The 27,105-nt window shown below is 51.3% G+C and overlaps 8 protein-coding genes across 8 annotated transcripts; 5 read left to right on the top strand and 3 right to left on the bottom strand.

Annotated features, from left to right (window-relative positions):
* Window positions 1-1,969: 1,969 nt before the first annotated feature.
* Window positions 1,970-9,435, top strand: AtWU_03524 (PKSN polyketide synthase for alternapyrone biosynthesis; the record flags this gene model as incomplete). The annotated part of the gene is made up of 7 exons (XM_035498636.1): window positions 1,970-2,161; window positions 2,243-2,387; window positions 2,463-2,731; window positions 2,797-3,159; window positions 3,226-4,156; window positions 4,210-9,219; window positions 9,284-9,435. The coding sequence occupies 7 exons, from the start codon at window positions 1,970-1,972 to the stop codon at window positions 9,433-9,435; spliced, it is 7,062 nt and encodes a 2,353-aa protein (XP_035354529.1).
* Window positions 9,436-9,973: 538 nt separating this feature from the next.
* AtWU_03523 (class I SAM-dependent methyltransferase) lies at window positions 9,974-10,891 on the bottom strand (the record flags this gene model as incomplete). Its single annotated transcript, XM_035498635.1, has 1 exon — window positions 9,974-10,891. One exon carries the CDS (start codon window positions 10,889-10,891, stop codon window positions 9,974-9,976), a length of 918 nt encoding a protein of 305 aa, XP_035354528.1.
* A 467-nt stretch (window positions 10,892-11,358) lies between these two features.
* AtWU_03522 (acetyl-CoA synthetase-like protein) lies at window positions 11,359-14,888 on the bottom strand (the record flags this gene model as incomplete). Its single annotated transcript, XM_035498634.1, has 2 exons — window positions 11,359-12,323; window positions 12,389-14,888. The coding sequence occupies 2 exons, from the start codon at window positions 14,886-14,888 to the stop codon at window positions 11,359-11,361; spliced, it is 3,465 nt and encodes a 1,154-aa protein (XP_035354527.1).
* Window positions 14,889-15,895: 1,007 nt separating this feature from the next.
* On the top strand, window positions 15,896-16,494 carry AtWU_03521 (GFA family protein; the record flags this gene model as incomplete). Its single annotated transcript, XM_035498633.1, has 4 exons — window positions 15,896-15,971; window positions 16,044-16,170; window positions 16,225-16,268; window positions 16,334-16,494. 4 exons carry the CDS (start codon window positions 15,896-15,898, stop codon window positions 16,492-16,494), a joined length of 408 nt encoding a protein of 135 aa, XP_035354526.1.
* Window positions 16,495-19,431: 2,937 nt separating this feature from the next.
* Window positions 19,432-21,260, top strand: AtWU_03520 (MFS transporter; the record flags this gene model as incomplete). Its single annotated transcript, XM_035498632.1, has 4 exons — window positions 19,432-20,116; window positions 20,208-20,550; window positions 20,609-20,864; window positions 20,931-21,260. 4 exons carry the CDS (start codon window positions 19,432-19,434, stop codon window positions 21,258-21,260), a joined length of 1,614 nt encoding a protein of 537 aa, XP_035354525.1.
* Window positions 21,261-21,866: 606 nt separating this feature from the next.
* Window positions 21,867-23,231, top strand: AtWU_03519 (sterigmatocystin 8-O-methyltransferase precursor; the record flags this gene model as incomplete). Its single annotated transcript, XM_035498631.1, has 4 exons — window positions 21,867-22,028; window positions 22,079-22,220; window positions 22,279-22,405; window positions 22,466-23,231. The coding sequence occupies 4 exons, from the start codon at window positions 21,867-21,869 to the stop codon at window positions 23,229-23,231; spliced, it is 1,197 nt and encodes a 398-aa protein (XP_035354524.1).
* A 152-nt stretch (window positions 23,232-23,383) lies between these two features.
* AtWU_03518 (MFS transporter) lies at window positions 23,384-24,913 on the bottom strand (the record flags this gene model as incomplete). Its single annotated transcript, XM_035498630.1, has 2 exons — window positions 23,384-24,575; window positions 24,633-24,913. The coding sequence occupies 2 exons, from the start codon at window positions 24,911-24,913 to the stop codon at window positions 23,384-23,386; spliced, it is 1,473 nt and encodes a 490-aa protein (XP_035354523.1).
* Window positions 24,914-26,006: 1,093 nt separating this feature from the next.
* On the top strand, window positions 26,007-27,018 carry AtWU_03517 (class I SAM-dependent methyltransferase; the record flags this gene model as incomplete). Its single annotated transcript, XM_035498629.1, has 4 exons — window positions 26,007-26,174; window positions 26,232-26,252; window positions 26,303-26,452; window positions 26,506-27,018. The coding sequence occupies 4 exons, from the start codon at window positions 26,007-26,009 to the stop codon at window positions 27,016-27,018; spliced, it is 852 nt and encodes a 283-aa protein (XP_035354522.1).
* Window positions 27,019-27,105: the final 87 nt, after the last annotated feature.

Raw genomic sequence — 27,105 nt, 5'->3', positions numbered from 1 at the left:
TATTACTCCCTCGCCTCCTTGCAGTGTTCTACATTTGGGGTACAGGAGAGACCAAGGAAATATGTTCGGCGCGATAACCTTAATAGCCTTTGGTGAGATTATGAGCTCTACTGATGGGCCTTTTCAGGGAAGGAGTCTCAACCCCGAGAGTCTGATTTTTTAACAGGATAGATAAATCATCAGGTATCCAAGAAGTACACTTTGGAACTAAAATACTAGAGATACCCCAAAAGCAGATCTAGGTCACTGCCATGTGGCCTGACCGCAACGCGTGAAGGTAGAAGCAAGGGGGAAGGGAGGGAAGGGGCTTGTGATGAGGGACTCACGTGCTGGATTCGCCAGCGGTGCACGCTTGGAATTTGGCTGCTAGCTTTTGATATCTGTAATCGTCAAATGTACCGATAACAGAGTGTGATATGCACTATGAACCCAAATTCCCTGAGCGTGAAGTGTGCTACTTAAGACCCACATTGGCCCAGACCTTGTGCCCACTGTCATCCTTGAATATGCAGGTCCCCGAATCTATACACCGGGCAATGATCGGTCTTCTCAATCTATGTCACAGGGAAGCTTTTCCCGGAGATCGGATCGATCAAGCCAAGCGAATCCGGCTACGTGGGACCGATGATCAGAACCCCTTCGAAGAAGTTTTATCGGCCATTATGATGGGCGCATTGCATTTATTGTGGTAACGGGTCACTTTGCTGCACCAATCCACAACACACGAGGGCGAGGCAAATTTAGTTCATGGCCGTCATTGTGAGAGGTATCGATTGTTGCAAGCCCCATAAAAATAGGAGTAATAAGCAAATATCGTATAGTAACCGATTAATTCAGGCCTGCTCAATTGGCGTCCTTTACATTACAGCAAATGTGCTAGTTTCAACCTGCTTCTGTAAATGACTGAGACACATTTTGTCAATTCCAAGAGTATGCACAGGCGAAAGCTCTATTACCCTTCGTGACGGCAAGGCGAGCTCACCAACAAAGCGGTAAATGAAATCACGGCGTACAGCTAATTACGGAACAGGAGAATTCCTCGTCATTTGGTGTATTTGGCAGGCTTTGAATCAGCCACCCCTTGGAAAGACAGCCATAGAGAACTCACGCAAAGCCGTTCCTTGCAGTCTCCATTGATTTTCTGTAATGACCCAAGCCTTGTATACGTATCGCTGCATATGTTACATTCTTTGAATAGGGTCTGGAACCAGTAATATTAGAATGCGATATTTGTTGCCGTCGGCAAGGTATAAGACAGCAATTAAGAGGAGTAACTTGAATCCAGCTAAGCCTAAAGGAATGTAGCGGTCATGCGCACACACTACATAAAGATAGAAGAGAACAATGCCGTTGCTTCATTCTGCAGAACAGCAAAATACCCTTGTTGTTACGATATGCCACTGCCACTTGCATAGACCTGCGTGGGCTCTGTCCTGATACTCCAAGACGCAGACTGATTTCCAATGACTTTGTCACACTATTACGCAGCTTCCTTCATGATTTTGTCTTTTAGTTGCCCTGTCCTGCAGTAATACCCACAGGAGAGACTTGGAGTCGGAAGGTAGCAAGCTATCCGCTAGCAGATCAGCGAATCTGCCGCTACATAGACCATCGTGTCTTGTAGACAGGATCGCCGATCACATCTACCCTGACGCCCAGAAACAAGCAGTGTCCTTGCGTGGTTTTGCAAGCCTTGCATAGCGGTCGTCATAGCATGTAGCAGAAAGATCAAGAAGAGTCTAAGTACCCTTAAGCTCTGTGACGGGCGGTGGCAGTGCTGGGAACGGTTTAATCCGGATATGATGTAGGTTGTGGTAGAGATTGTATATACGTATAAAGAATGGAAGTAAATCCAAAAAGAAATGTGCCGAAGACTTGAGATAACGGAAAATTAGTCAACGTGAAGTTACTTGATTAAGAGACCACCTTAGTGCATTGAGGTGACACGGCGTCTCGACGGCCTACCACTATGAATAATACATCATCATGCCCGGAGCCTATTGCAGTGATAGGCCTGGGCTGCCGTTTTTCTGGCCAGGCGGCGTCGTTAGACGGCTTCTGGGAGATGTTGCGAGATGGACGAAAGGAACATGGCCCTGTACCCGGTAACCGATATCAAGCCGCGGCGTGGAAGCATCCGAGCCATGAAAGAAAAGGTGCCGTACGTCCTCCCTCCTCTGCTCCTGACAATAACTCCTCGACACGAATGACATTGAGCCTGAACAAAACCAATGCCACTTAGATCAACCATGACAGCGGGTTTTTCTTGGAGGAAGACCCGGCATGCTTCGACGCCCCTTTCTTCTCCATCACAGCAAAGGAAGCCGCGGGCATGGACCCGGCACAGCGCCTATTGCTTGAGGTCGCATATGAAGCCTTCGAAAATGGTACGCAGCCTGTCATCTCTGATATTGTGGCAAGGTGCAGCGAGTCGAGCTAATTGGGATGAATGGCATCTGCAGCCGGCGTCCCCATGGAGTCTCTGCCCGGGAGTTCCACCGGTGTTTACAGCGGCTGTATGACGAACGATTACGAATTACTCTCCACCCGTGATATCATGGATATGCCGCACAACTCAGCCACGGGGAACGGGCGGACAATGCTAGCGAACCGCATATCGTGGTTCTTTGACCTGCGAGGGCCCAGTATAATGATGGATACAGCGTGCTCCTCCAGTCTGACAGCACTGCACCTCGCCACCCAAGCATTGCGTGCTGGCGAATGCCGCATGGTCAGTGGTCCATAGTGAACGCGACGCTTCTGCAACCTTGGAACCCTAATTAACGTGGATTTTAGGCGCTGGTTTGCGGTGCTAGCATAATATTGCACCCCAACTTTACACAGCGACTATCCTACATGCATATGCTCAGCGCCGACGGGATCAGCCATTCATTTGATAGCCGTGCCAACGGATATGGACGTGGTGAAGGCCTCGGGGCAGTCCTACTAAAGCCTTTATCCCAGGCAATAGCCGACGGGGATGTAATTCGTGCCATAGTGCGGGCCACTGGGGCTAACCAAGACGGCCGGACGCCCGGGATCACCATGCCCAACGCCGAAGCACAAGCAGATCTCATCCGGGCGACGTACCGACAGGTAGGGCTGTCAATGCGAGAAACAGCATATTTTGAAGCACATGGAACGGGAACCGCTCTTGGTGTAAGTGACACTGCTCATGGCTTGATGCAACCCGATACCTGAATATTGACACACCAGTCTGAATAGGATCCTACGGAATTATCGGCCATCGGCGCCAGTTTTGGGGAAGAACGTACGCCAAACGATGAACCTGTTTACGTTGGCTCGGTTAAAAGTAACATTGGTCACACGGAAGGAGCAGCTGGAGTGGCCAGTCTTATCAAAGTCGTGCTTTGTCTGGAGAAAGGGACTCTGGTACCAAATGCAGGCTTTGTGACTTTGAATCCTAAAATTCAGACGGAGAGATGGCGACTGCGTCTGAGTGATATAACCCAGCCATGGCCTTCCTATCTCCCCCAGCGCGCCAGCATCAACTCCTTTGGATTTGGTGGCGCCAATGCGCACGCCATCCTTGAAAGTGTGGCTCAGTATTTTGGCACTGCCCCTCAGACAATACCTCCATCGCCCATCAGTATTGCGCAGCTGGTAGTAGTGTCTACGCATGACAAGGCTGGTTTGGATCGGACCGCTCAGAAATGGACGCATGCACTTGAGGCGTCATCGGACACTCCCCCCTTGACCGACCTGGCGCATACCATGGCTACCCGACGCTCAAAGTTTGGATTTCGCAGTTTTGTAGTTGCCGACACACTTGGTGGTCTGAAGGAGGCATTGGGGCGAGGATTGGCCAGTTTTCCACGAGCCAAACGCCAGCAGCAGACTGCGCTAGCATTTGTCTGCACTGGCCAAGGGGCGCAATGGGCTGGCATGGGAATTGAACTGGTCGCATTTCCTGTATTTGCGGCCAGCATCCATCATAGCCAGGAAGTATTAACCGCCCTTGGCTGCCAGTGGGATTTGGCTGAGGAAATCCGTGCTCATGCAAGTACGACCCGTATTAACCGCCCTGATCGCAGTCAACCGGTCTGCTGTGCGCTCCAGATCGCTTTGATTGACCTACTGTCTGACTGGTCAATTACTCCAAAAGCAGTAGTAGGGCATTCTAGTGGCGAAGTTGGTAAGTAATATCTGGCGATCTTATGGTGCATGAGTGCTGATTTGTTACTCCAGGAGCTGCATACGCGGCTGGATATCTCACCCACGAGGATGCGATCAGAATTACCTACTTCCGTGGTGTCTTCTCGCAGCGTATTGTTGAGAATGGGCCCAGTGGAGGCATGTTAGCAGCCGGCGTATCCGAGCAAACTGCCCGAGACTATCTACAAGCCTTGTCTCTGGAGGCTGTTGTTGTTGCTTGCATTAACAGTCCGTCGAGTGTGACGCTATCAGGAAATAATGATCAGATTAATCATCTGGCTGAATATCTTCAAGCCAGGGGGCATTTTGCACGGAAGTTGCGTGTTGATACTGCGTATCATTCCCCTTACATGCGCGCTTTAGCTGATGACTATCGGGATTCCATTGCATTGATTAAGCCAGTGAATTTACATCAAGGGAAAATAGCAATGTTTTCCTCCGTTACAAAGACGCGTGTTCAACAACCTGATGAACTCGGGCCGGATTATTGGATACGCAATCTCGTCAGTCCCGTCGAATTTGCTGCAGCAGTGGGCCAGCTGGCCACTATGAGTGAGGCTGGTCCTCGACGCCGGCGCGCAGTAGCTGTCCCATGGAGCGCCATCCTCGAGATTGGCCCGCACGAGGCCCTTAGGGGTCCATTCACCCAGACACTTCAAGAGGTCAATGCTGGTCTGACTTCCTTGCCTTACCTGAGCTTAGTGCAGCGGAAGAAGGATGCACTACATACATCTCTACAGGTAGCCGGTGTCCTCTGGAGTATTGGATGTCCCATAGAGATTGACCGGGTAAATCGGAGCTTGCTTGGCGATTATAAGCCACAATTGAGCCAGGCGCTCCTTCCATCTTATGCTTGGAATCATCAGTCCAGGTACTGGCATGAACCGTACGAATCAAGTCAGTTACGTCAACGTGTCCAGCCTCGCCATGATTTACTTGGGGTCGCCTGCGATTATCAAAATAATATTGAGCCTCGATGGCGGAATTTTCTACGCCTCTCGGAGCATCCATGGCTGGCTGACCATGTCGTGGCAGGCTCCATTGTCTTGCCTGCGGCAGGGATGGTGGCGATAGTAGCTGAGGCCGCACGTCAGTTGGCCGAGTCTGTGACCCTGGTCGGCATTGAGTTTCATGATTTGGAATTTTTCCGAGGCATGGTTATTCCTTCTGAGGAAAACGGACTTGAGATTTTGCTTCATGTGGCCCCTCATGCCGTGGCTGGCTGGTACCAGTTCGGCATCTTTTCTCGGCCAGAGGAATCCCCATGGGTTCAACATGCAAAGGGTAGCTTTACAATGGATTATGCGGGAGAAGAAGAGCAAATGGAGGACAGCACTACCGCATTGAACTGGGCGCGGACGGTCCAACAAGCTCGACAGACACAAACTGCGGCGAACCTGGCAGTGGGTAGTGAGGCGGTTTATGGCTGGTTGTCTGAGACTGGAGGTGTCACCATGGGTCCGACCTTCCGAACGATGCAGAGGGTTTTCTTCCATCCCACACAGTCTCGCCTGTTTGCATCAGTGATTGTAACGGATACTAAAAGTACCATGCCCCATGAGCAGGAATCGCCGTACTTTCTTCATCCATCATCTCTGGATTCGCTTTTCCAGGCTGCTGTACTCTCCTGTTCCGAGGCACTGTCTAACCAGAATGCTCAGATCCCCATTGCGGTAGACCGACTCTACATGTCCACCCGCTTTTCACCCTCAACTGGGGAGCAATTCAATCTTCACGTGGAAACGCACTGGGACGAGGAAGGCATTTCTCGATCAGAGGTTGTTGCATCGCACCCCACCTGGTCACACCCTGGCCTTGTACTGCAAGGTGTCCGACTTGGTCGGGTCCCAATACAGTCCCGCCCGTCTGCTGCAGTTGGAGACATTCCTCAGAGCCGGTTTTCATCACTAGTCTGGGCAGAGCATGTGGATTCCTGGGCCGAGCATTGTGATGGTACACTCTCATCATGGCTTAGAAGCGTGTGCCATACTCATGGCGATGCACACATGCTGGTGGTGGCAGCAGAGAGCCGCTTTGACCACCTGGTGCCGGCTCTCCAGGAGCTCGTCCCAACTGGCAAATACCGGCCCCAGCTGCAACAGCTAACGGTCATCTTAGTAGATATAAGTCCAGATGGTTCAAGTGCGCGGGTACAGGCTTTACAGCAAATACTACCAAACTGCCAACTACTCCCTGTGCTCACCCTTGCGGAGGTAGCTTCGTCACTGCCAGACGAAGGAGCATACGACGCGGTCCTACTGGATCACCCCGACCTGTGGACTGGCAGACAGGGATTTCCCCTTTTGGATGATATTAACAGAGTAGCCCAACCAGATGGCTGGATAATTGCGTCCATCCCAGCGGGTATGCAGGATGAGGTCACTGAAACTCTTGACAGACATGCCGACTGGAAGGTACACGGGTTTGCTTCTCAGACAAACTCACTACTTATCCACCGGCGAGATGAAACTTCTTCGTTACTAGACCCTATCATCTACGTCCTGGCGCCCGAGCCAGCTGACATTTTCAATGCTCTGTTACAGGAGCTCACCCCCTTGATCGAGGAGCAGGGCGCCCGGGTGGAGAGAGTAAGCCCCCATGAGGTATCAAAGTTGAAGGATAAGCAGGTTATTTCGTTGATGGAACTGCACGAGTCATGGACGCTCCACTGGACTCCCGCAGATATGGAATGCATGCGCACGCTGGTTCAGGCGAAATACATACTCTGGGTGTCGCCCGCACCCTTGGACACAGCCGCCTCTTATGCGGCTACTGGTGCTACAACCGGGCTGTTACGAACTTTGCGGAATGAAAACCCCAACCTGGACCTACCTCAGCTTTTAATAGAGGAGAAGGATGTTGCGCGGGATCCTGGTCATCTTGGCCGTAGTATTGCACGTCTTCTACGACTAAGCCACCAGTCGCGGTCGCGACCCCGGGATTACGAGTACTTACTGCGCGACGGCCGCTTGCATGTACCACGCGCAATTGCATACTCTCCATTGGATGATGCGATGGAAGCAGCTGTACATGGCCCGAAACCTATACTGGCTGAGTTGACGGAGGACACCCGACCGCTGCGTCTACACAGCAAGTCATCCGATCTTGAGGCAGCGCAATGGCAATTGGACGACCGACTAGCCACTGCGATAGCGGAGGATGAAGTAGAAGTTCACCTTCATGCTATTTCACTTCCCTCTACAACAGCAAAGACCACGGAGGCTCGCGTCCCATTGACAGAGGCCTTGGGCACTGTTTGCCAGGTCGGACAGTCTCTGATATCGGTCTTCTCGATTGGAGAGACGGTGCTGTGTGTGATACCTGGCCAGACCATATCCACTCGGGTTCGTTTGCCCGAGAGCTCTGTCTGGACTTGTCCTCCGCAGCAAGGCCCCGCGCAATCTCTCTCCATGCCGATCGCGTATTCTACCGCCTATACCAGTCTTGTCAATGGAATGCATCAAGTATCCGGCTCTGTTCTGATTGTGGGCTCTGTTAATCAGACACTCAGGGCCACTGTACACTGTGCCTTAGCGGCAAGGATGCAGGTGTTTGTTGCCGTGGATGGTGTTATAGAGGAGCTACGTGCCCAGTACCCCGTCTTGAAAGACCGGATTATCTCCCTCCATCGGTCACTTCCAACCACCATCGCCCGTTTGACTAGCGGCAGAGGTGTCGAGCTCACCGTCTGTAACCTCGCGGGAGCATCTAGCCGACAAGCAGCGTCTTGCCTAGCGCCTGGGGGTCGGTATATTGACCTGAGTGGGGACCTACAACTCTCGGCACTACCCCAGAAGATCTTAGAGCAGGGCTGCACTGTCACCTCACTCTCTCTGTCTCGGATGCTTAGGGATACTCCGCGCCTGATACAGGCTAATTTCCACCGAGCTGTCGATCTCATTGCAGGACATAAGTCTCTCGTGCAGGTGGCATCCTATCCTGTGTTTCCAGTTTCACAGGTGGAAGAGGCTATCTCTCATGCGAGGCATTCCGGCACCCGGGTCATCCTTGACCTCCAGGCGCCAGGTCCCGTGGCAGTGAGACCTGTTCAACCCGAGCCAAGGCCGCTACCCAGTGAGAACACCTACCTTCTAATCGGAGGACTGGGCACAATTGGACTCTCTCTAGCCAGCGCTCTGGTAGACAGCGGGGCCCGTCACATTGTTTTTTCAAGTCGCTCTGGAGCAACACAGCCAAGTCAACAAGCCGCTCTGGATTCACTGCGCGCGCGTGGAGCCCGAACGGAGGTGATACGCTGCGATGTTGCCTCCGAACATGACGTGAAGCAACTCCTGACGCACGCAGCCTACCACAACTGGCGCATCCGTGGCATCATCCAGTGCGCCACCGTTCTCAAAGATGCGATGTTCGACCAGATGGACTGGGAATCCTGGCAACAGTCAACACGGGCTAAGATCCAAGGCACGTGGAATCTGCACCAGGCGTTCCAAGCCACACGGCCGCTGGACTTCTTCGTCACTCTCTCCTCAATCAGCAGTGTCATCGGCAACATGGGCCAGGCCAATTATGCCGCGGGTAATGCTTTCATGGATGCCCTAATGGAGTGGCGGCACCAACATAACCTCGCCGGTTGTAGTATCAACCTGGGGCTCGTTGAAGACGCCAGCGGCGTGACAGATGTGGCTGAGTCTGCTGAGCAGCGTCGTCAGCGGTATCGGCACGTCTTGGGGACCGAGATCTCACAGGCAGAGGTGCAGACCCTTATTCGTCTCCTCGTCCAAGGCCAGATGCAACCTGCACCGCCTGCTCAGATAATTGCCGGGTTGGTTGATGTTCTGCCGCGTGAAGACGGCGCCAGTCCCTGGCAATTTGACCGCAAGTTCGATCATCGTGCTCGGATCACCGATCCTGAAGCCCAAGCTGCCACAGGCCCCATCAAGACGAGCGTTCTACTCAAACGAGCTGACTCAATAGACGAATCGATCTCGCTCGTTAGCCAGGCTTTGCAAACCTATCTGGCTCGGGCAATGGGCGCTGTTCCTGATTCTGTCGATCTCGACCTGCCTTTGTCTGCTTTAGGAGGTTGGTTCTCTGCTTCTTTCTCAAGATGATATTGTATCTGTATGCTAACGGCTAACTATTATAGTGGATTCGCTCAAAGCGACGGAAATGCAGACTTGGGTCAGTCGTGAATTAGGGGCTGCGTTGTCTTCCTTCGAGCTCCTCAGCTCCCAGCCTGTAAGGATCTTAGCTGAGAAGATAACCGCGGGGAGCTCTTTTGTCGCTGCGAAGGCTTAGATTTGGGGACATATATATAATAGGATGGCTCTATAGAATGGAACTTTTTGATGAATGAGAAACGCAGTACTCGCACAATAAACATTGGCTATAAGTATATTTTTCCTTCAATTACACTGTCTTCACTTAGGGACGCGATATGAATGAGCCAGGCTATACGAGTGTTTGTCTATTTAAAATGAAACTAGCCAAAAGTCATAGATCGCTCCTTTACTGTGTCGTGGTTTTTTTATTGAGATACACCCAAAGATGTCTTCAGAAGAGCCTGTGGATGGAGGTCATCTACTCAATAGTTGATCTAGGCAACGAGTATCATCGAGGAAGATCTCTTCAGCTTATAGTGGAGATTATTTACTACTGACTGAAGAAAAGCTCTTTACAAGTAGGTCCTAGCCATTCGCGTTCAGTAATGTAAAGGGTTGACATTGTGGCTAGACTATATGCTACCCAACATCTCCTTTTACCTGACTTTGTCCAAGGTCATAGGTTCTTCCTCTCGCCAGGTACAGGAAATGTCTCATTTCAAACCCTGTAAATATTATGCAAGGGTTCCTAGAACGAAGATGCGCTCTCCATGGGTAGAGTCATTCTGATGGTCCAAAATATCCACCACTTTCAAGCCAGCCGCAGCAGCACGAGCCCTCACATCGGCCTCAGTCCACACTCCAACCTTGCGACTATCCAGGTTGTCTTCGACGACGACCTCCTGTCCATCCGCCAACCTCTCCGAGACAACAATATGCCGAGTAGTATGCCACACCTTTCCGATGAGTTCATGGGCGGGCCAGGTCTCCTTGTAGAAGATGCCAGGAAACTCCTTGCTCGGCGTGACAACTGGCTCAGAAGGTTCCATAGCGCGGGCGAGTGGCTCGCCGCTGTCGGTGAGCGCTTTCAGCACGGAGATGTACGCGCGCCCAGTGGCGGGCTTGAGAACCTTGGCAATCTGCTCGAAGAACCGGCTGCCTTGGTCGGCTTCGTATAGATGGCATATGCTGCCGCAGGCAAACACTATCATGTCGATGAGCCCACCTGACCCGTCGGAATGCTGCAAGGCAGGCAAGGATCCCATTTCCTCTGCCGAACCTAGCACCCAGGTCATTTGATCGACATGCGCTGCGTCGGTGAGGAGGTGAGCTCGATCTAGCATGTGCTGTTCGTTGTCTAGGCCCAGGAAGTGCACTGCCGACTGGCGTTTGGTGCCCTGTTTCTGGTGCTGGGCGCTCGCCAGGCCGTGGATGATCCGCCCTGAGCCTGTGCCCACGTCCAGTACCCTCACTGGATTTGCGGAAGTGTTGCGAGATACCATGTCCGCGAGCAGACGGGAATACAGCTGGACATCGTCCCAATTCCCGATCCACAAGTCGTAGTATTCTGCTAAATACTTGCTGTTGTAGCAGGTACTTTGGCGCGGATGGGCCGACGGGTTATCGGTGGGGTTATCGTTGGGGACGGTCATGGTGGGTTTGATGGAATGGATTTACAGAAGTCAACAATTATGCCGGTGGTAGCCATGTATTTAACTTTGTCTGGCATTTAGGGGAAACAGCAGAGACAAAGTCTTCCTGTGTCTTGCTGAGTAGAAGAATAGGGTTCACGGAGTCACGAATCTTTGCAAGTACACCGTGAGGGGGGAAGTTCCAGACGAAAGCTCTTCTGCACCACTCCCAGGCAAAGGAATAAGTTTAGGACTCGTTGCAGACGCAGGACTGATGGAATTGTACTCTTAAACCTTGATTGAGAACTATTCATGCATTAGTGATTGTGCTGGCTGAGGTACACTAGTCGCGCAGTGGGAAGGATTGAATGCAGGAGGATGTATGATTTCGAATTGGAAGATTGTAAAGCCGCTATGGACATTTCCTCGCCTAAATCCATCCCCGTAAACTCTGTTTTGCATCGTTCCATACACCGCTACCCCTATGTCTAGAGACACTCAGAAAAGAATCTAACTGGACGCCCCCAATTTTCCTCCTGCGTCAGCCACGTCGTAATCCTCTGCAGTCCCTGCGCAATGTCACGAATCCAGTCAGGCGAGTTATTCGCCACCGCGCCAGTGAGGGAGACACAGAGATCAGTACCGTCCTTGCCGGACGCTCCAGCATCGACCATCAAGCCACAAGTAGGCTGAAAGAAGATCTCCTGCCGCTGAATATGCTCGTGCAGGCGTCTCTTGTCATCTGCCTTGAAGGTTGTCGTCCCGGTCCAGTTGAAGATCAAGTGATCAGCTACTGCAGGGTACAACTCTTTCATACGAGGCAATTCCTCAAGAATGCGCCTCCACGGTGCGTTTGCGTAACGCGTTATCAGAGCCTGCTGGGCCTGGGCTCGATAAAGTAATTGCAGTACTGTCTCGTTTGGATCATATGTGATACGCTCCACATTGCCAGTCAGTGTAGGCCCAGCAACGCGAGCCCCGTCCAGCGGGCCTTCACGCGGAAAGGAGGACGGCAGGAAGGGGAATCGCCCCCGTGCTGCTTCAACATTGAGGAGTAGCATCTCCGAGTGCTTGGTGTGGAAGATGGCTAACAGGGCGAGGGCTGTCTTGAGGACCACTGATGTCATCAGAGTCGGATGGTGCTGGTGCAGAGACATCAACGCTGGTAGCTGGAACTCGAGCAGGTACAACCCTTCCGATTGTTGTCCAGATGAGGTCCTCAGTGGGCGACTAGGTGTGGGCCATAGCGCTACTGGTCCATCAGGCACTTGCTGCATCTGCGAGAGGTGGTACTCAAAAGCCGGTCGGCTAGCCAGAGCATCCTGCAGCAGGTAATAGCTCTCATTCCACGCTTTATATGAAGCATGCGCTCGAAGTGGCTGCCCACTCAGCGCGAGCTCTAGGTCATCCTCCAATATTTCATGGTAGGTCGCATCCATGACAGAATGGCAGACTGCAAATAGACACAAATAAGCACAGATACCACGGATGAATAAGGCGAGCAGGGAAAGGACTTACAATCTGCAACTAGGACGGCACTCTTTATTTCCTTTACATACACCATCAATCCGCAGAACAAAGGTCCTGGTAAGGAGATCCGATGGTCTTGTGGAAAATTGACCACTAAGTCGTGCACATCGGCCAATGTCGCAACCTCGCCGTAGTCGACAATGCAGCGCTCCAGAATCGATTGTGACGGGCGGACGGTTACCAGCAGAGTCTGGGATGTCTCACCTTGCACAACAAAGGATCGCAGCATGGGATGAAGAGGTAACGTAACCTCCAGGGCCTTGCGCAGCTCTGCAACAGAATGGCCCCGTGTGTGTATGCAGACGAAGAATTCCCAGTAGTCAATTAAGTGGGCCTGGCGCATGATGTGTTGGAAATCAGTGGCCGGGAAGACATCTTCAACATCATCCCAAGTGAGCCGATAGCGTGCAATGGCTTGTTGGACCAAAGCCTGCGTAGCAGGGAGTCCGCCGCCGTCGCCCATCAGGTGCACCATATCCTCCAATGCAGGTCCCCCAACCCGAGCGCGGCCGTCATTGTGAGCTGTGGGATAGGGGTCTTCCGGTTGACCATCAGCGGTCTCCAGAAGAAGGATTTGGTCCGCAATGGTTTTGGCGCTTGCCCAAGCCGCGAATGGGACATGTCTTCCGGTGAGCTTGCTCGCTCTGGAATGCACGCGCATCAAGGTGATGCTATCCACGCGTTCCGAAAGCGCCGCCTGCACATCGAGTTCTTCGATCGTGGCCGCCAAAACGTCTGCCCAGAGCTGCACCACACGCTTGCGTATCTCTCTGGTGTTGCTAGGTGCCAATGGCATAGAGGCATCTGACTGGGCGGCAGCATACTGACGCACCAGGGCCGCGAGTTTGACCTTTTGCACCTTGCCCGAGGTCGTGCGAGGATAGTTCGCAGCCCCAAGCGTTTGGATAGGGATGACCTTGTCAGGAACATACGCCGCACCCATCTGTGTTAGAATTAGATGCATGATGTGTTGCACTTGCGGCTGTGCAATCTCGCGACTGACGACAATGACCGGAACCTCCCCTGCCACAGCGTCCGGCAGAGGGACGGCCTGAGGATTGAGCTGGTGCAATTCCGGGTCTTGGTTGAGTACCGCCTCAATGGCAGAGGGCGATATGTTCTTGCCACCCCGGATAATGAGGTCTTTGTACCGACCAACAGGGTAGACAAGACCATTTGATTCGTACATAATAGCCTGATCACCAGTCTTGTACCAGTAACATCCATTTTCATCAACGTAGAATGAATCGCTCTGCACGCCGATATAACCACGAGCAGTCTGGTAGCCACTGTAGTGCACCTCTCCCGCCACACCAGGTGGCAGAGGCTCCGTACTGTTCGGAGCACAAAGACGCAGTGTCGAGCCTGTCATAGGACGCCCGGCGGCCAGGAAGCCGTCGCGCGAGATACTGTCGAGGTCTTCCACAGGGCCGGTGGCGCAAAACGCCCCCTCCGTCATACCATACAGATTCTCGATCGCTCGCGTACCCACTCTCAATTGAAATTCCTTAGCTACAGCAGTGGACAGTGTCATTCCGGAGAAAATGACTGTGTCAATCGGAGGAAGTGGGGTCGAGCTGAGGTCCGCACTGATGAAGGCATGCACCAGCGCTGATACCATGACTATGTATTTGCAGGGGACATTGCGAAGTGTATCGATCGTCGTACGTGGATCAAAGGCCAAATAAGATGGGTAGACGAGTGTAGCCCCATGTGTCAGGGCAAACATCTGCCCCATATAGCCAAGCACATGGCTACATGGAACGAGAGACATCAGTCGGTCTCCTGGGCGTACTAAGCCGAAAGTTGACCCACTCGCTAGAGAGCTGATCCAGGCAGGAACATCCATCTTGCATGGTTTGGGCAGCGATGTCGTTCCGCTAGAGAAAAAGATGGATGTTTCGCGTGACGGGGGTGATGTTGATGGGCCCGATGAGGTTTTCTTAGATTGCATGAGCTGGTCGAAACTTGTCCATGGAGAAGAAACCGGCTGGCCATGTCCGATGACAATTTTGATCACATCCAGCTGGGGAAACAGCTGATCAAATTGTTCGGCCGCGGCTTTATCTTGAACAAAGACGGCGGCCTTTGGGCTGGGGCGGTTATCGAGAACGGTTTGGACGACATGGCGGGCTTCCACCGAGTTAGACAACGTATTGGGATGAACGGAGACATGGATGCAGCTAAGTCTGTATCCAGCCCAGGTAGTGAGGACATGCTCCAAACTGTTACCGAGGATCACAAAAAGCAGACAATCACTCGATAGACCCAGCAACTCCAACGAGGCAGAAAGGCGGGTGATCCCTTCATACAACTCCCCATAACTCCATTGACCATATTCTTTCTTGTCTCCGAGCCCGTAGAGACCAGCTCGTTGGTGCGCGCAGATTAGTGCCAAATAGTCAGGGTGTCTCTCCACTGCTTCGGCCAGTCGTTCCCAAGCTGAGCGACTTTGATGCTCAGGGTCGCTTCTTACGACTTCGCGCATGGTATATGTGTAATTTGAAGTATATATCTAGAATCCGGAGTTTCGACGATTTATTCCAACAATACCAGTACTTATTACACAACTATATGATTACATTCAAGGCATATAGCTATCTGTACGGGAATCATTCCCGCACAGGTGTTTGTGACATAGTGTGACCCTGCATCACCTTACCGGAATGATTCCCCCTTGCCTGGGTAAGACCAAGGCGGAGCAGCAGTTGCATGAAGGTCTGGACTTGCGCACATAGTCAGGAGGATTGAACCAGCATATGCACTTCTCCGCCCTTGCTTGCATGTCTGACCGCCCCTTGCCATCAACAAAATGGCACATTCTTCTTGACTTAAAGCAACTGCTTATTGAGTGGAGCAGCTCTGCAGATAATGTACCTTGTCCTGTAGTGAAATTCCTTGGATCTGCAGAAACCTAAATGAAGAGACCATTCCTGATCAAACTCAGCAGTGTCTATACAGGCATATCCTTACGGCCTAACCTATGCTGTACATATGCTCTGTGCACGACTTCTTCATTACTCATTATTACGGACTTGGAATCAAATACCTACTTGTATACAATTCGTCATACAGGGATAAATTCTAAAAGGTAGTATTAGACCTAGCTATTGGTTCAATATTTAGACTCTGGATAAATTAACCTTTCCTGGCTGAATCTTTATTGGGCGTCTTCAGGTAGACTAAGTGTCTATACAATGATTGGAACATAGTCCCTAGATTGCCAAGGAGGGTATTCTTTATCTCGTCTTGGACAAACAGGGCCTTCCTGTTGACGTTTACTTATTGCAATCGCCAATCCTAGGCGACCGCCGTACGCCCAGAAGGCCATAAAACCGGGCACCAGTCGTCTTAGAGTCAGATATCTCATCTCAGAAACCAATAATCGCCAACCTGTACCTTATTCCCTTCTATTCCCGTTACCCACGAATTCATCAGGATTGGCAAATCATGGTCGTCAAGGGCTCTTGTAACTGCGGCCGTATCCGCGTCACCATGGACAATCCCACACCATCTGGGGGCGGCGTAATGATCTGCTACTGCCTGAATTGTCGAAAACAGAGCGGTGCCGGTATTCATCAAATCTTTTCTTCTTCTCGTTTATTTTCAGACCTGAATATTCTCTAACTTGAACGTCCTCCAGCCGGCACCTATGTCGTCGTGGTGGAGAACAAGGACATGGTTTTGACCGGTAGTCCCAAGAAATTCCTTGACACCAACACCGCCTGTGGCCGGCCATTGGATCGATATTTCTGTTATAACTGTGGATGGTCAGTTCACTCCATGGGGATACTCTGCCTCCTATCTGGCTAACCTCTGTGCAGTCCTATTATGTACAGAAGTGAGACTGTTTTGCCCGGAAAATCACGTCAGTCCTCCCTCTATCTTTCCTTTTACCTGTAATGGTTCCGGCGGTGAAATTGACAATAGCAGTCCTCATGTTCGGTCTCTTTGAAGATATCCCCAAGCCGGTGGCAGAGGTATGGACCAAGCGTCGACCTGAGTGGATCTCAGCGACTTCAGAAGTTCTACAATATGTGACGGATATTCCTGACGATGTGAGCGGAGAGGAGGCCAAGAAACTTGGCTGGTGAGTTGATGGATGTTGCAGAAGGGATATCGACCGAGCAGCACCATAGCCCGGACAAAGTGGTTGAATGTCAAGCCCGCAACAGGGACAGATTAAGATGTAGTTAATGTAAATAGAAATCGGCTACTTCGCTTATCTCTTCTAGAGATACTATATGGATCTAGAGAGCAGATTCTGCCCATCTTCAGCCAGTCTGAAGGCGGTGAGAAAGTTTACAGATTACCGGGTCACTTTCTCGGAGCTGTACAAAATGTATATCCTTTAATAACCGCTTATATCCGCACTTTTCTCAGCGAGGCTTGCTAGGTTCTGCCGGACTGGGCGGTAAGTTGAGCGGTCACAAACCGGCTTTTCTGCCCGACTCTGCCACGAAGGCGGTAAAAGAGTATACAGAATGCTGACTCATTTTTTCGGGAATGTATAAAATCAAATCCGTCCATATCCGCTTATATCCGCACTTTTCTCATCGAGGTCGACTAGGTTCTGCCGCTTTAGGCGGTAGGTGAAGCGGTCAGAACCGGGTTTTCTGCCGCTGTGGTGGTAGAGAAGAGTTTCCCGTACTAGTCGTCAGGTTGACTCTTCCTTAATATTCACCGGTGCCCAGCAAAGTACTCCAGTATTTCGTAGTCCACTGGGGAGACATACGATGTTGATACCTGCAGGATAAGTTGGTACTACTATAGGTTATACATCTTTGTAGCAACAGCCTTCTGAAGCTCGCTCGTACTGACCTCGTATAAAGCCACCCAGTATATATATTTGGTGACTGTTACTACTTATGGTGCATCCAAAGTTTCCTAAAAGGCCGCTGGAGTATGACAGCCTGACAAACAGTAAAAAACCGCTTGCATATTAGTTCTCTATTTAATCATGTATTATTCTTTTTTGCCCGTCCTGCTGCGTTCATGAAAGCGCTCATTCTCCAGGAAATCCAGCAGTATACATTGAGCCGACAGTGGCAAACACTTGCGTGAAGAATGTTCAAGATGCCATTATATAAACGAAGCCCTGTTACAGCTTGAAGGTATTAGCGGCCTAGGCCAGTAGTTGATATTGCATCTCTGGAATCAGGGCATTTCTGTTATTGTGTTATAGGACGCGCTTGTTGAAGATCCCTTGTCCAGAACCCTACGGACTTACCTACACTTACTTCTAAATAGCCATAATACACTGTAGAAGTACCTCCGGTCGTCAGTGGCTCTTATTGTAGTACTACCATTAGCAAGGAACTAATATCTATCGCTGAGTATATGGTTCAGGAGGGATGAGTCTGGCATCTCATATGGAATGTGGGGTAGCTCGGACGAATCCCGACCCAGAACCCTGTTTCGGACGAAGCCTGCTGCCAACAGTCACAGTCTTGGTCCGAAGTGGTCAACCTTCGTCTGTAGTACATGATAGAGTTCTTTTCGTCCGGAGATCACGTGTAGCGTCTATAATATAGAAATCTCTTTTAAAAGCAACAGATTCACCTATTGCGACCGTTTACACAGGGTTGTATTAACGATAAGAATGGAGACTCCAATTACGGTGGGTGTGATAGGTGCGACAGGTAAAATAGGCCGGTCTGTGGTAGACGGTCTACTTTTCCTCACCGACCAAGTTTGTATGATATCTGTTCCGCATACTCAAAGTTTCATGATCTTAACTGATGGGTCTGACAGGCTGTCACATCATTTACTCGACAAGCACCAGCCGATAGCGAAGCCAACAACACCCTCAAAGAAGCAGGTGTGAAGCGATTCGTGCCTTCGGAATGGGTGGGACCGGCACCCAGAGGGATCATTGACAATCAAAGACAAGAAGCTTGACATCCTGGGCGTGATTCAAGGAGTGGGTCTGCCGTACACTCTCATCGACGTTGGATGTTGGTTTCAGGTCTGGGTACCCAAGATTCTATCTGGTCGGTCGGACCACGCCCATTCGAATTATATTGACCATCGGATCGTCGGTCATGGTGATCAGAAATTTGGGCTGACCGAATATGTGTCGCGCAGATTATATCGGATGAGCGGACTTCGAATAGACGTGTATTTGCGTATACCGAAGTTCTGAGTATGAACGAGATTTGGGACACAATGGCAACGGTCAGCGGGGAAACTCTCCTAAAAGAGTTTGTAAGCAAATGAGCTTGATCTCGGATCGCCTGATGGGATTGCTCCTTTGAGCGACGCGTTAACTTGAACAAACAGGTGTCGGAATCAGAGATCAGAGAGATAATCAAACGGTGTGGGAAGAGGTGGCAGGAGAATGGGCAGAAAGTCGATATCATGGACGTTGCCAATTACAATATGGGTTAATACCGCATATCATGGTGTATTCGAGGGGACAATACCCCAGAGTATGCGGACTATCTCGGATATCAGAATTCTGCAAGCTGTTCCCAGACTTTCCAAAGGGCAGGTCGTTGAAGGCATTCTACCAGCAGGTCCTCACCCAGGGCTCTAAATGAGTTATCTGCCCATTCTAATTATCTGAAGAGATCGAAGGTTGCACCTGCCCTTGCATGTACCGACACATTTCAAGGAGACTGAATAAAAATGTACGATAATCATAAGAAATGATATAGATAGGTATCGGTAAGCTCGATAAGTCTCCGAACTGCAGTCAGAGCAGTGACTACGCTGATTGGGTGCTGCCGGACTACTCTTCCTGATTAGGAAGGACAGCGGAGTAAGTTACCCCGAGCAGTTCGTCGATGCCCGAAAAGGGCGGAATGACCCGCCATGCAGATCTTCTGCTTTCGGCCGGGAAAAGTGGGAATGGCTTCTTCTCAGTGGCCACTGCCAACTTGACCTGCTGTAGTCCCTATCTAGCCTGTTCTGGATTATAAATCCACTCCACTTCAACGAACGCGTCTATTCTGGAATTTTTTCCTCCTTATATTCGACTGGACTCCGTGTTTATACACGACTCCCAACCGCTGTCAACACCAAAGAACATGGCATTCATATACCAGTATCGGGGCTTGCGACGATACGTGAACGAGCTGGTCGATGACGCCAGTCGTGCCCAGCACGAGTCATCTTCCTCTGATCACGCATCGCCGCAGCCTCTTGGACACCCACCGAGTAAGATCAGAGATCCCTCTCAAATCCCTGGAATTTCCTTGAAATCGGATTGTAACGGTGAAAAGTACTATGAGGTATCTTGGGCAACCCACGATCCCTTCAACCCGCAGGAATGGTCGCATGCCCGCCGAGTCGCCTCCACAATGTGTGTCTGCCTGATCGCCTTGGTCACCACCATGGCATCAGCGATCGATTCCGCCGTTCTGACCGAAGCTTCCCGGCACTTTGGAGTTTCCCAAGTCGCCGAATCACTCGCAACTGGCCTGTACCTCATTGGCTTCGGAGTCGGTGCGCTTATTGCCAGTCCCATGTCTGAAATCGTTGGCCGATTCCCCGTCTACATTGGCGCTTTGATTATCTTCGGATCCTGGATTCTCGGTGCTGCGTTAGCTCCGAATTTCGGGTCACAGTTGGTCTTCCGCTTCCTCGCGGGACTCTGTGGTTCTGCGCCTCTGACTGTTGCGGGTGGTTCGATTTCCGACGTGTGGAGTACGCTGGAGAAAACCTTCGGGTTCCCCATCTTTGCAATCCCCGGGTTTGGCGGGCCTATCCTTGGTGAGTATGATGTAGTGTATCGCGCAACATCCACTGCAGACCACTGGACGTAGTAGGTGTCCAGTGAAACTAACATCATCGAATCAATTAGGACCCGTTGTCGGAGCATACATCGGTTACAGTCCCCACATCAGTTGGAGGTGGGCTGAATGGATCATGCTCATTTTTGACGGTCTGGTGATAGGCATCATCTTTCTCTTCAAGCGCGAGACCTTTGCACCTCAACTCCTGTACTACAAAGCCAAGTTCTTCCGCGAAGCGACCGGAGATGCGCGGTTCAAGACAGCCGGCGAGGCGTCGGGATCGGGAAGCCTGCTGCCCGTGTTGAAGAGGAACTTCACTCGTCCTTGGCTACTTCTCATGGAGCCAATCGTGATCTTCTTCACGTTTTACTTGACAGTTGTCTACATTGTCCTGTTCACGTTCCTGGACGGGTATGCACCTTTCCACTAGTTTGCATTATGATCCATGGGATCCCACTAACCCGCCTAGATATGTCTACATCTTCGCCGATACATACGGAATCAACGAAGGCCTAGCCAACATTTGCTTTCTGGGACTTTTCATTGGGATCCTCACCAGCATGGTCCTCGTCCCTATCCTTTATCGCAAAACAGCCAAACAGTTGCGAGACGCTGGTGATGACGGCTCCGGTCGCATGATAGACAGAGAGTCGCGTCTCTTCTTCGCGCAAATCGGAGCCCCAGCCATTCCGATCGGTCTTTTCTGGATGGGATGGACTGACTATGTATGTCTCATATAGTGGCCCTTCACATCAACAAACATTATAGACACAGGATACTAACAATTTTAGCCTTCCATCGCTATTTGGTCTCCCCTAGCCGCCTCGATCGCCGTAGGTTTCGGAGTCATCTGTATCTTCCTCTCAGCCTACATGTATATTATAGACTCCTATCAGCAGTACGCGGCGTCTGCACTGACCTTCGTGGCACTGGTTCGGTATCTGGCTGCGGGCGGAATGACGGTGGTCGGAATCCCGATGTATTCGAATCTTGGCACTCATTGGACGCTCACTGTTCTTGGGATCATCAGTGCGGTGGCTGCACCCATTCCCTACGTACTGACCTTCTGGGGTCCTTGTCTGCGGAAGAGGAGTAAGTGGGCCACAGCTATTTCGGCTTGAGTGGATTCGACTTGCCTTCGAAGACTTCATCTATCGCTGTTCAAGCATGGGTGGTATGCCTTGAATATAAGTTCTAACTCTTCTCGTGAACATACATATTACTTTGGTGTTATAAATACGATGAGGATGAGCATGAGTGGTATGGACATATTAGATTGGGCAGAATGATAGAAGATGAATAGACTAGATTGGTGGTATAGAATGAATAGGATGGAAAACGCGATGTATTCAAGAAACCGACCGAAACCCAATGTTTAGTTGCCTAAGGCAGGAAGTAGATGATAAAGAAGACACGTCAAATCCCTGCCCCGCAATCAAGTCTACATTAATGTAATTACTACTAGGGATGCCAGACCTGTCACCACATGCTCAACAGAAGCAGTTAAGCAGCTACAATCGAGTTTGAGAACACTTCGGCCTCGGTGAACCCACGGCGATAAAGATCGGGCGCGGGGACGGGGTCGGCAAATTAGTTCGGGGACGGTCCACCGATCTACCGAGCTTCCTCGTATATAAGACTGTGATGACGCGCATCATCAGACCAGAGGAATATTAGGTTAATACCTTCCCTTTCACTTAATACGATCTTCTCAGAAGTTCTGCAAAATGAGCGTCTCCGATCTTATCAAGTCCATCAACGCTGTCACCGCCAGTGGCGAGCTGAACAGTATAGATGAGCAGCAGCGTGCGGAGCTGTCGTCTGCAAGCGATAGACTGAAGGCGATGTGCGAATCGCCGCTTGAGAAGACGTTCAAGCTTTTGTTTACGGTATGCTTTCCTGAAATTCTCTACAACTATGGATACTAATAAGAGAACAGGAACACCAAACCATGGTTCTCCGTCTAGCCATCGACCTTAAGCTCTTCGACGCAGTCATCCACCACTCATCTCAGAATGAGACCGGCAAAGTCACTGTAGCCCAGATAGCCACTGACAGAAAAGCAGACCCAGTTCTCATCGGTATGATCAACCTTCCCACTTTATCAGACGCACATGCACACCCTAACAAAACATCCAGCCCGAATCATGCGCTTCCTCTCCGCCATAGGAACCCTCGAACAACACACATCCGACACCTTCACACCTACTCCCCTGTCCTCATCCTACGCTTCAACATCTCCACTCGCAGCAGCAATCATCCACTTGTACTTGCTCCCCTCCCCCTTTGCTCCCCAACAATCCTGATACCAACTAACACGCCCCAGCACGCACTTCCACTCCTTCCTCACCCACCTCCCGGACTACTTCGCCAAAAACAACTGGACCAACCCCAACTCCCTAACCAACACGCCCTTTCAATTCGCCGCAAACACCTCCGCCCACTACTTCGACTACTTAGCCACAAAACCTTACTACCAGTCCTCCTTCAACACAGTCATGAAATCTCCCATCCGTCGAGCCGGACAACCATGGTTCAATCTGTTCCCCGTCACCGAGAAACTCCAGATGGAATCCCCTGATCCCGACTCAGTACTGTTGGTAGATATCGGCGGCGGCCAAGGCCAAGATCTTCTCGCCTTTCACTCCGCGTTCCCTGATCTCCCAGGACGACTTATTCTCCAGGATCTGGCGCATGTTGTCGCTGATGCGGAGATACCTGATGGTGTGATAGAGAGCCAAGGGTATGATTTCTTCACCGAGCAGCCGGTGAAGGGGGCGAGGGTGTACATGCTCCGCACTGTGTTGCACGATTGGCCTGATAACGAGGTAGTGAAGATTCTGAGTCGAGTACGGGAGGCTATGGATGAGGAGTCGGTGTTATTGATAGTGGAGAAGGTCATTCCGGAGACAGGCGGCGGGTTGATGGCTGCTATCGGGGATCTAAGTATGATGGTGAGTTTCGCTGGCGCGGAGAGGACGGAGAGGCAATATGCGCAGTTATTTGTCAGGGCGGGGTTGAGACTGGTGAAGTGTTGGGTGGGGAGTGAGAATGAGGGGATGGAGATGGGGGTGGTGGAGGCGAGGATATAATCGTCTACTACTTAGTTTACAATGTGTCTGTATGATATTAGCTGTACATTTTACGTTTTATTCATCTCAGGTCATATTTAGTATATTCTATACGCTTCGCTGATGCAAATATCACATGATCAACCGGTAACCAACACCCAAAAGACGCCGAATCACTGCCCATCAATCATCTTCGACGCCCTCCTCAACGCCGGCCCATACCTGACAAACAAAAACGGCACGGGCAACAACACTGCCGCCACAGCGCCGATAATCGATATCGCGGGTCCAATTCCAAGGGCCCTGATCATCGGCTTCGCTGCCAACGGCAACCCCGCCGCCATGATACTTCTCAGGAAGGTAACAGCGGCAGTTGAACTAGCCGCATATACGCGATACACGTCGATCAGGAAATTCAAACATTGCTGGAAAATACAATTAAACCCTGCTCCGATGCAGAATGCCGCCAGACATGGCAAAATCCAGTGATAGGCTGGTGTTGCTGTCCAGGCGAACCAGAATAATCCAAGGACGAGGACAACGCCTCCGAACATCATGGGAGGTAAGCGGGCCTCTGGGACGGGTGCACCATTCGCGGCCGCGGAGATGCGGTTATAGCGGAACTGGTTGTAGATGTTGACTCCGGTGGAGAGGATAACACCGATTAGGAGGGCGAGGAAGGGGAGAGCACCGACGACGGGAGACCAGCCGCGGAGTTCTTCGAATGCGATAGGGAACACTTCGAGGGTGAGGTACATGACGGCGTAGACGAAGGCTGCGTAGAAAGCGATACATGTGACGATAGGTTCAGTGCAGAGCATGCGCAGCGGCCGAGCAAGCTGTTTCGTGACGATGGATTGGACAGACAGGTGCAGGTGTTCGTGGGGATGCCAGTAACGGCTGTCATTGGTGGATTTACGGAGGCTTTGCGCTTTGCGTTTCAGCAGCACGAGCGGATAGAGTTCCGGGAGGAAGAAAAAGGCCATGAGGAAGGTCGCGAAGACCCAGATCGCGTGGATGTATGCGGTCCATCGCCAGCTGAGATTCGAATTGGCCATGATGGCTGCGCCGATAATGGGACCTAGATCTGGACCACCGTTTACGGCGATTGCGTAGATGCTCACTGCTGTGCCGCGCGTTTCTTTACTCCACATGTCACCCAGCGCGGCGGTGACGTTGCTGATGGGCGCGGAGCCAAAGAAGCCGGCGAAGAAGCGCGTGAGGAAGATAGCTGGGGCATTGCGACTGTTCGCAGTGCCAATGTCGAAGATCGCCAGGCAGAATATGGCGGGGAGCATGCTGATACGCCGACCCCAGACTTCGGAGACGGGGGCCCAAATGATGGGGCCGAGGACGAAGCCGAGACTGGGATTGGTTAGTGGCTGATTGAGTGGGTGGGAGTATTGCGACGGGGAAACTCACATGTACAGGGACACATCGAAAACAGCGACTTCGCTGCTCACGCCAATATACTCGGCGATGGTGTCATCGGCAGAGGTGGTGATGCTGGAGCCCAAACTGCCGGCTAGAGCGAGCATGCCTAGTTGCACCGTCACCCACCATTTGTAGCGCACTGGCCAATTCTGCGGATTTAAGGGATCATCCGGGTCCCATTTCACCTGGTATTCGGGGTCGCGCGAGGGAGGCGCTTTTTCCAGGTCCGATGGCTGGTCATGGGCGGATTTGGGCCATATGCGGACCATTGTTGCATGGAGCGTGGTGTGCGAAAAATAAAAAAGATCGTCCAGGCGAGGTCGGAGACATTTATGTGCAAATGAAATATTGCCGGCCCCGAGGCCCTCGCTGAATTCGGAATGGTGTGCAGATGGTGCTTATGCAGATCCTTTGATAACCCCGATCCTTGGTGGCCTTCGGAGGGCTCCGCGGGGGATACAAGGGGTGATTGATGCGGTTATATGATATTGAAGAATTTTATAGTTGTGCTGGATGGAAGGATATGGTATTACTCTTGTTATAGCTCTTAATGCATATGTTCTGTTCGAACAAATGGAGGTCGGATTCAGGGCAGTATTCAGCTCTGCTCGGCTAAGCGGGCAGCTCCGCCGGCCGCTACTCCGATAAGCGGGGATGCCCGCATTCTCAGAATTCTGTACAGGGCTGGAGATAACATATGCCGGTAGTCAGCTTGAAATGCCGAGAAACGGTCTGAGCATTACTGGTGATATCAAGAAGGAATGAAGGATTGTAGCACATAAGAATGGTAGACATTGTGCCATCTGAGCATCTCGGCTAAAGTCGAGCTAAGAGTCCAAGTTTTCTAGCTCAAGTAGCGCAGAAACGCACGGTCGCAGTAGAAAGGCTGATCCGTCTCTAGATGCAAGTAGTGGAGCAGATATCTGAAGCAAATCTCCATATGCCATGCCAGTTGTAGGTGGAAGAACATTCTGGACGCCGTTGGACAGCAGTGGGTCAGTCCCTTGCACACCAAGGTCTGAAGGGTTGGCGAAAGCTTGTTTCTCCCCTGTTGGCTGTGTGGCGCTGTCTTTGTCGCTTTACCTTCTGTGAAATAATGTCCGATCTGTTGTGATAGGTCCTTGGATGGCGACTTAGAGACTCATACAACATCTATTAACAGAATCTCATTCCCTCTGTTGGTCTATACTAATTCATTACTTTAACTCCGAAGGCATCGGACGTCCGACGGCAGCGGCCCCGCACCACACGGTTAGGTCCCGCCACAGTCTTTTCCTCGTCTTCATCTTCTTGCCCGAAACCCCGAAAGAAACCGTGACCGTAGATCTCACTTCTTTCCCTTTCCATTTGCAGCAGATTACCATGAGCGAACCAACCGCAAGTGCGGCAAGTCCTTCGCAGGATGGCGTCAACCGCCAGTTCAGCTGGTATGAGCCCGAATTGACTGAGGTCAAAGAGCCCGCGCGTACCATTCTTGCCGAATACAGCAAGATCCCGGAGGAGAAGATCATTGATCACGTCAAAGAAGTGGTAAGTGTATACCTTTGATCTAGGCAAATATATACTGAATACCACTGGGTACAACAGAGAGATCGCGCATTTGCAGTCGTAAGTCTACACCTTTCTAAACTAGTCACTATCATTGCTTACGACAATAGTTCCCCTATCCATGCATCGGATCCTTCCGGTTCCTTGATATCACCATCTGCAATTCCTCCGCATATCCCGAGATCCTCTCCCGCTTGAAGGACACCTCGGACGTTTACCTGGATCTGGGATGCGCCATGGGCCAGGACATCAGACACCTCGTACTTCCCCCTCGTAGCTCTCAAATTCCCAGGACACCTACTAACCTAAGCAGGTGCACCAAGGAGCCCCTCAATCTCAAATCTACGGCTCAGACCTGCTCCCCCAATTCATCGAACTGGGATACGACCTCTTCGCGGACCGCGACACCCTGGCATGCCAATTCATCACCGGAGACATCTTCGACAGCAGCAGTGAACTATTCCGGCGTCTCAGCGAGAAAGTAGACATAATCAATGCGGCCTCATTCTTCCATCTCTTCGACTGGGATACCCAGGTCAAGCTGGCTAAGCAGGTCATTAAGCTGCTAAGGCCGAAGGCCGGTTCCATGGTAGTTGGTCGGCATGTGGGTGACTACAATTCTCGGGAGGTGTGGGCGAATGAATTGGACTCGAAGATTTGGAGACATAATCTGGATTCCTGGAGGAGGCTGTGGGAGCAGGTCGGGAGGGAGACACGGACGGAGTGGAGTGTTGATGTTACGGGCGAGGAGTGGAAGGGGATTACGAAGGTGGCGCATAATGGGGAGACGACTTTCAAGATGCAGTTTGTTGTGAGAAGAGTTTAGGTTTGGATTTGCGTTTTGAGTGAGTGGTTTGGGGTTGTTGATGATGTTGGGTCGGGCAGGAGAAAGGGGTGTATATATAGTATAGAG

This window comes from Aspergillus tubingensis (assembly GCF_013340325.1).
Source record: "Aspergillus tubingensis WU-2223L DNA, scaffold_5, whole genome shotgun sequence".
NCBI lineage: Eukaryota > Fungi > Ascomycota > Eurotiomycetes > Eurotiales > Aspergillaceae > Aspergillus > Aspergillus tubingensis.
The sequence above is the reverse complement of the archived record's forward strand: the minus strand, read 5'-3'. Positions and strand labels throughout refer to the sequence as shown.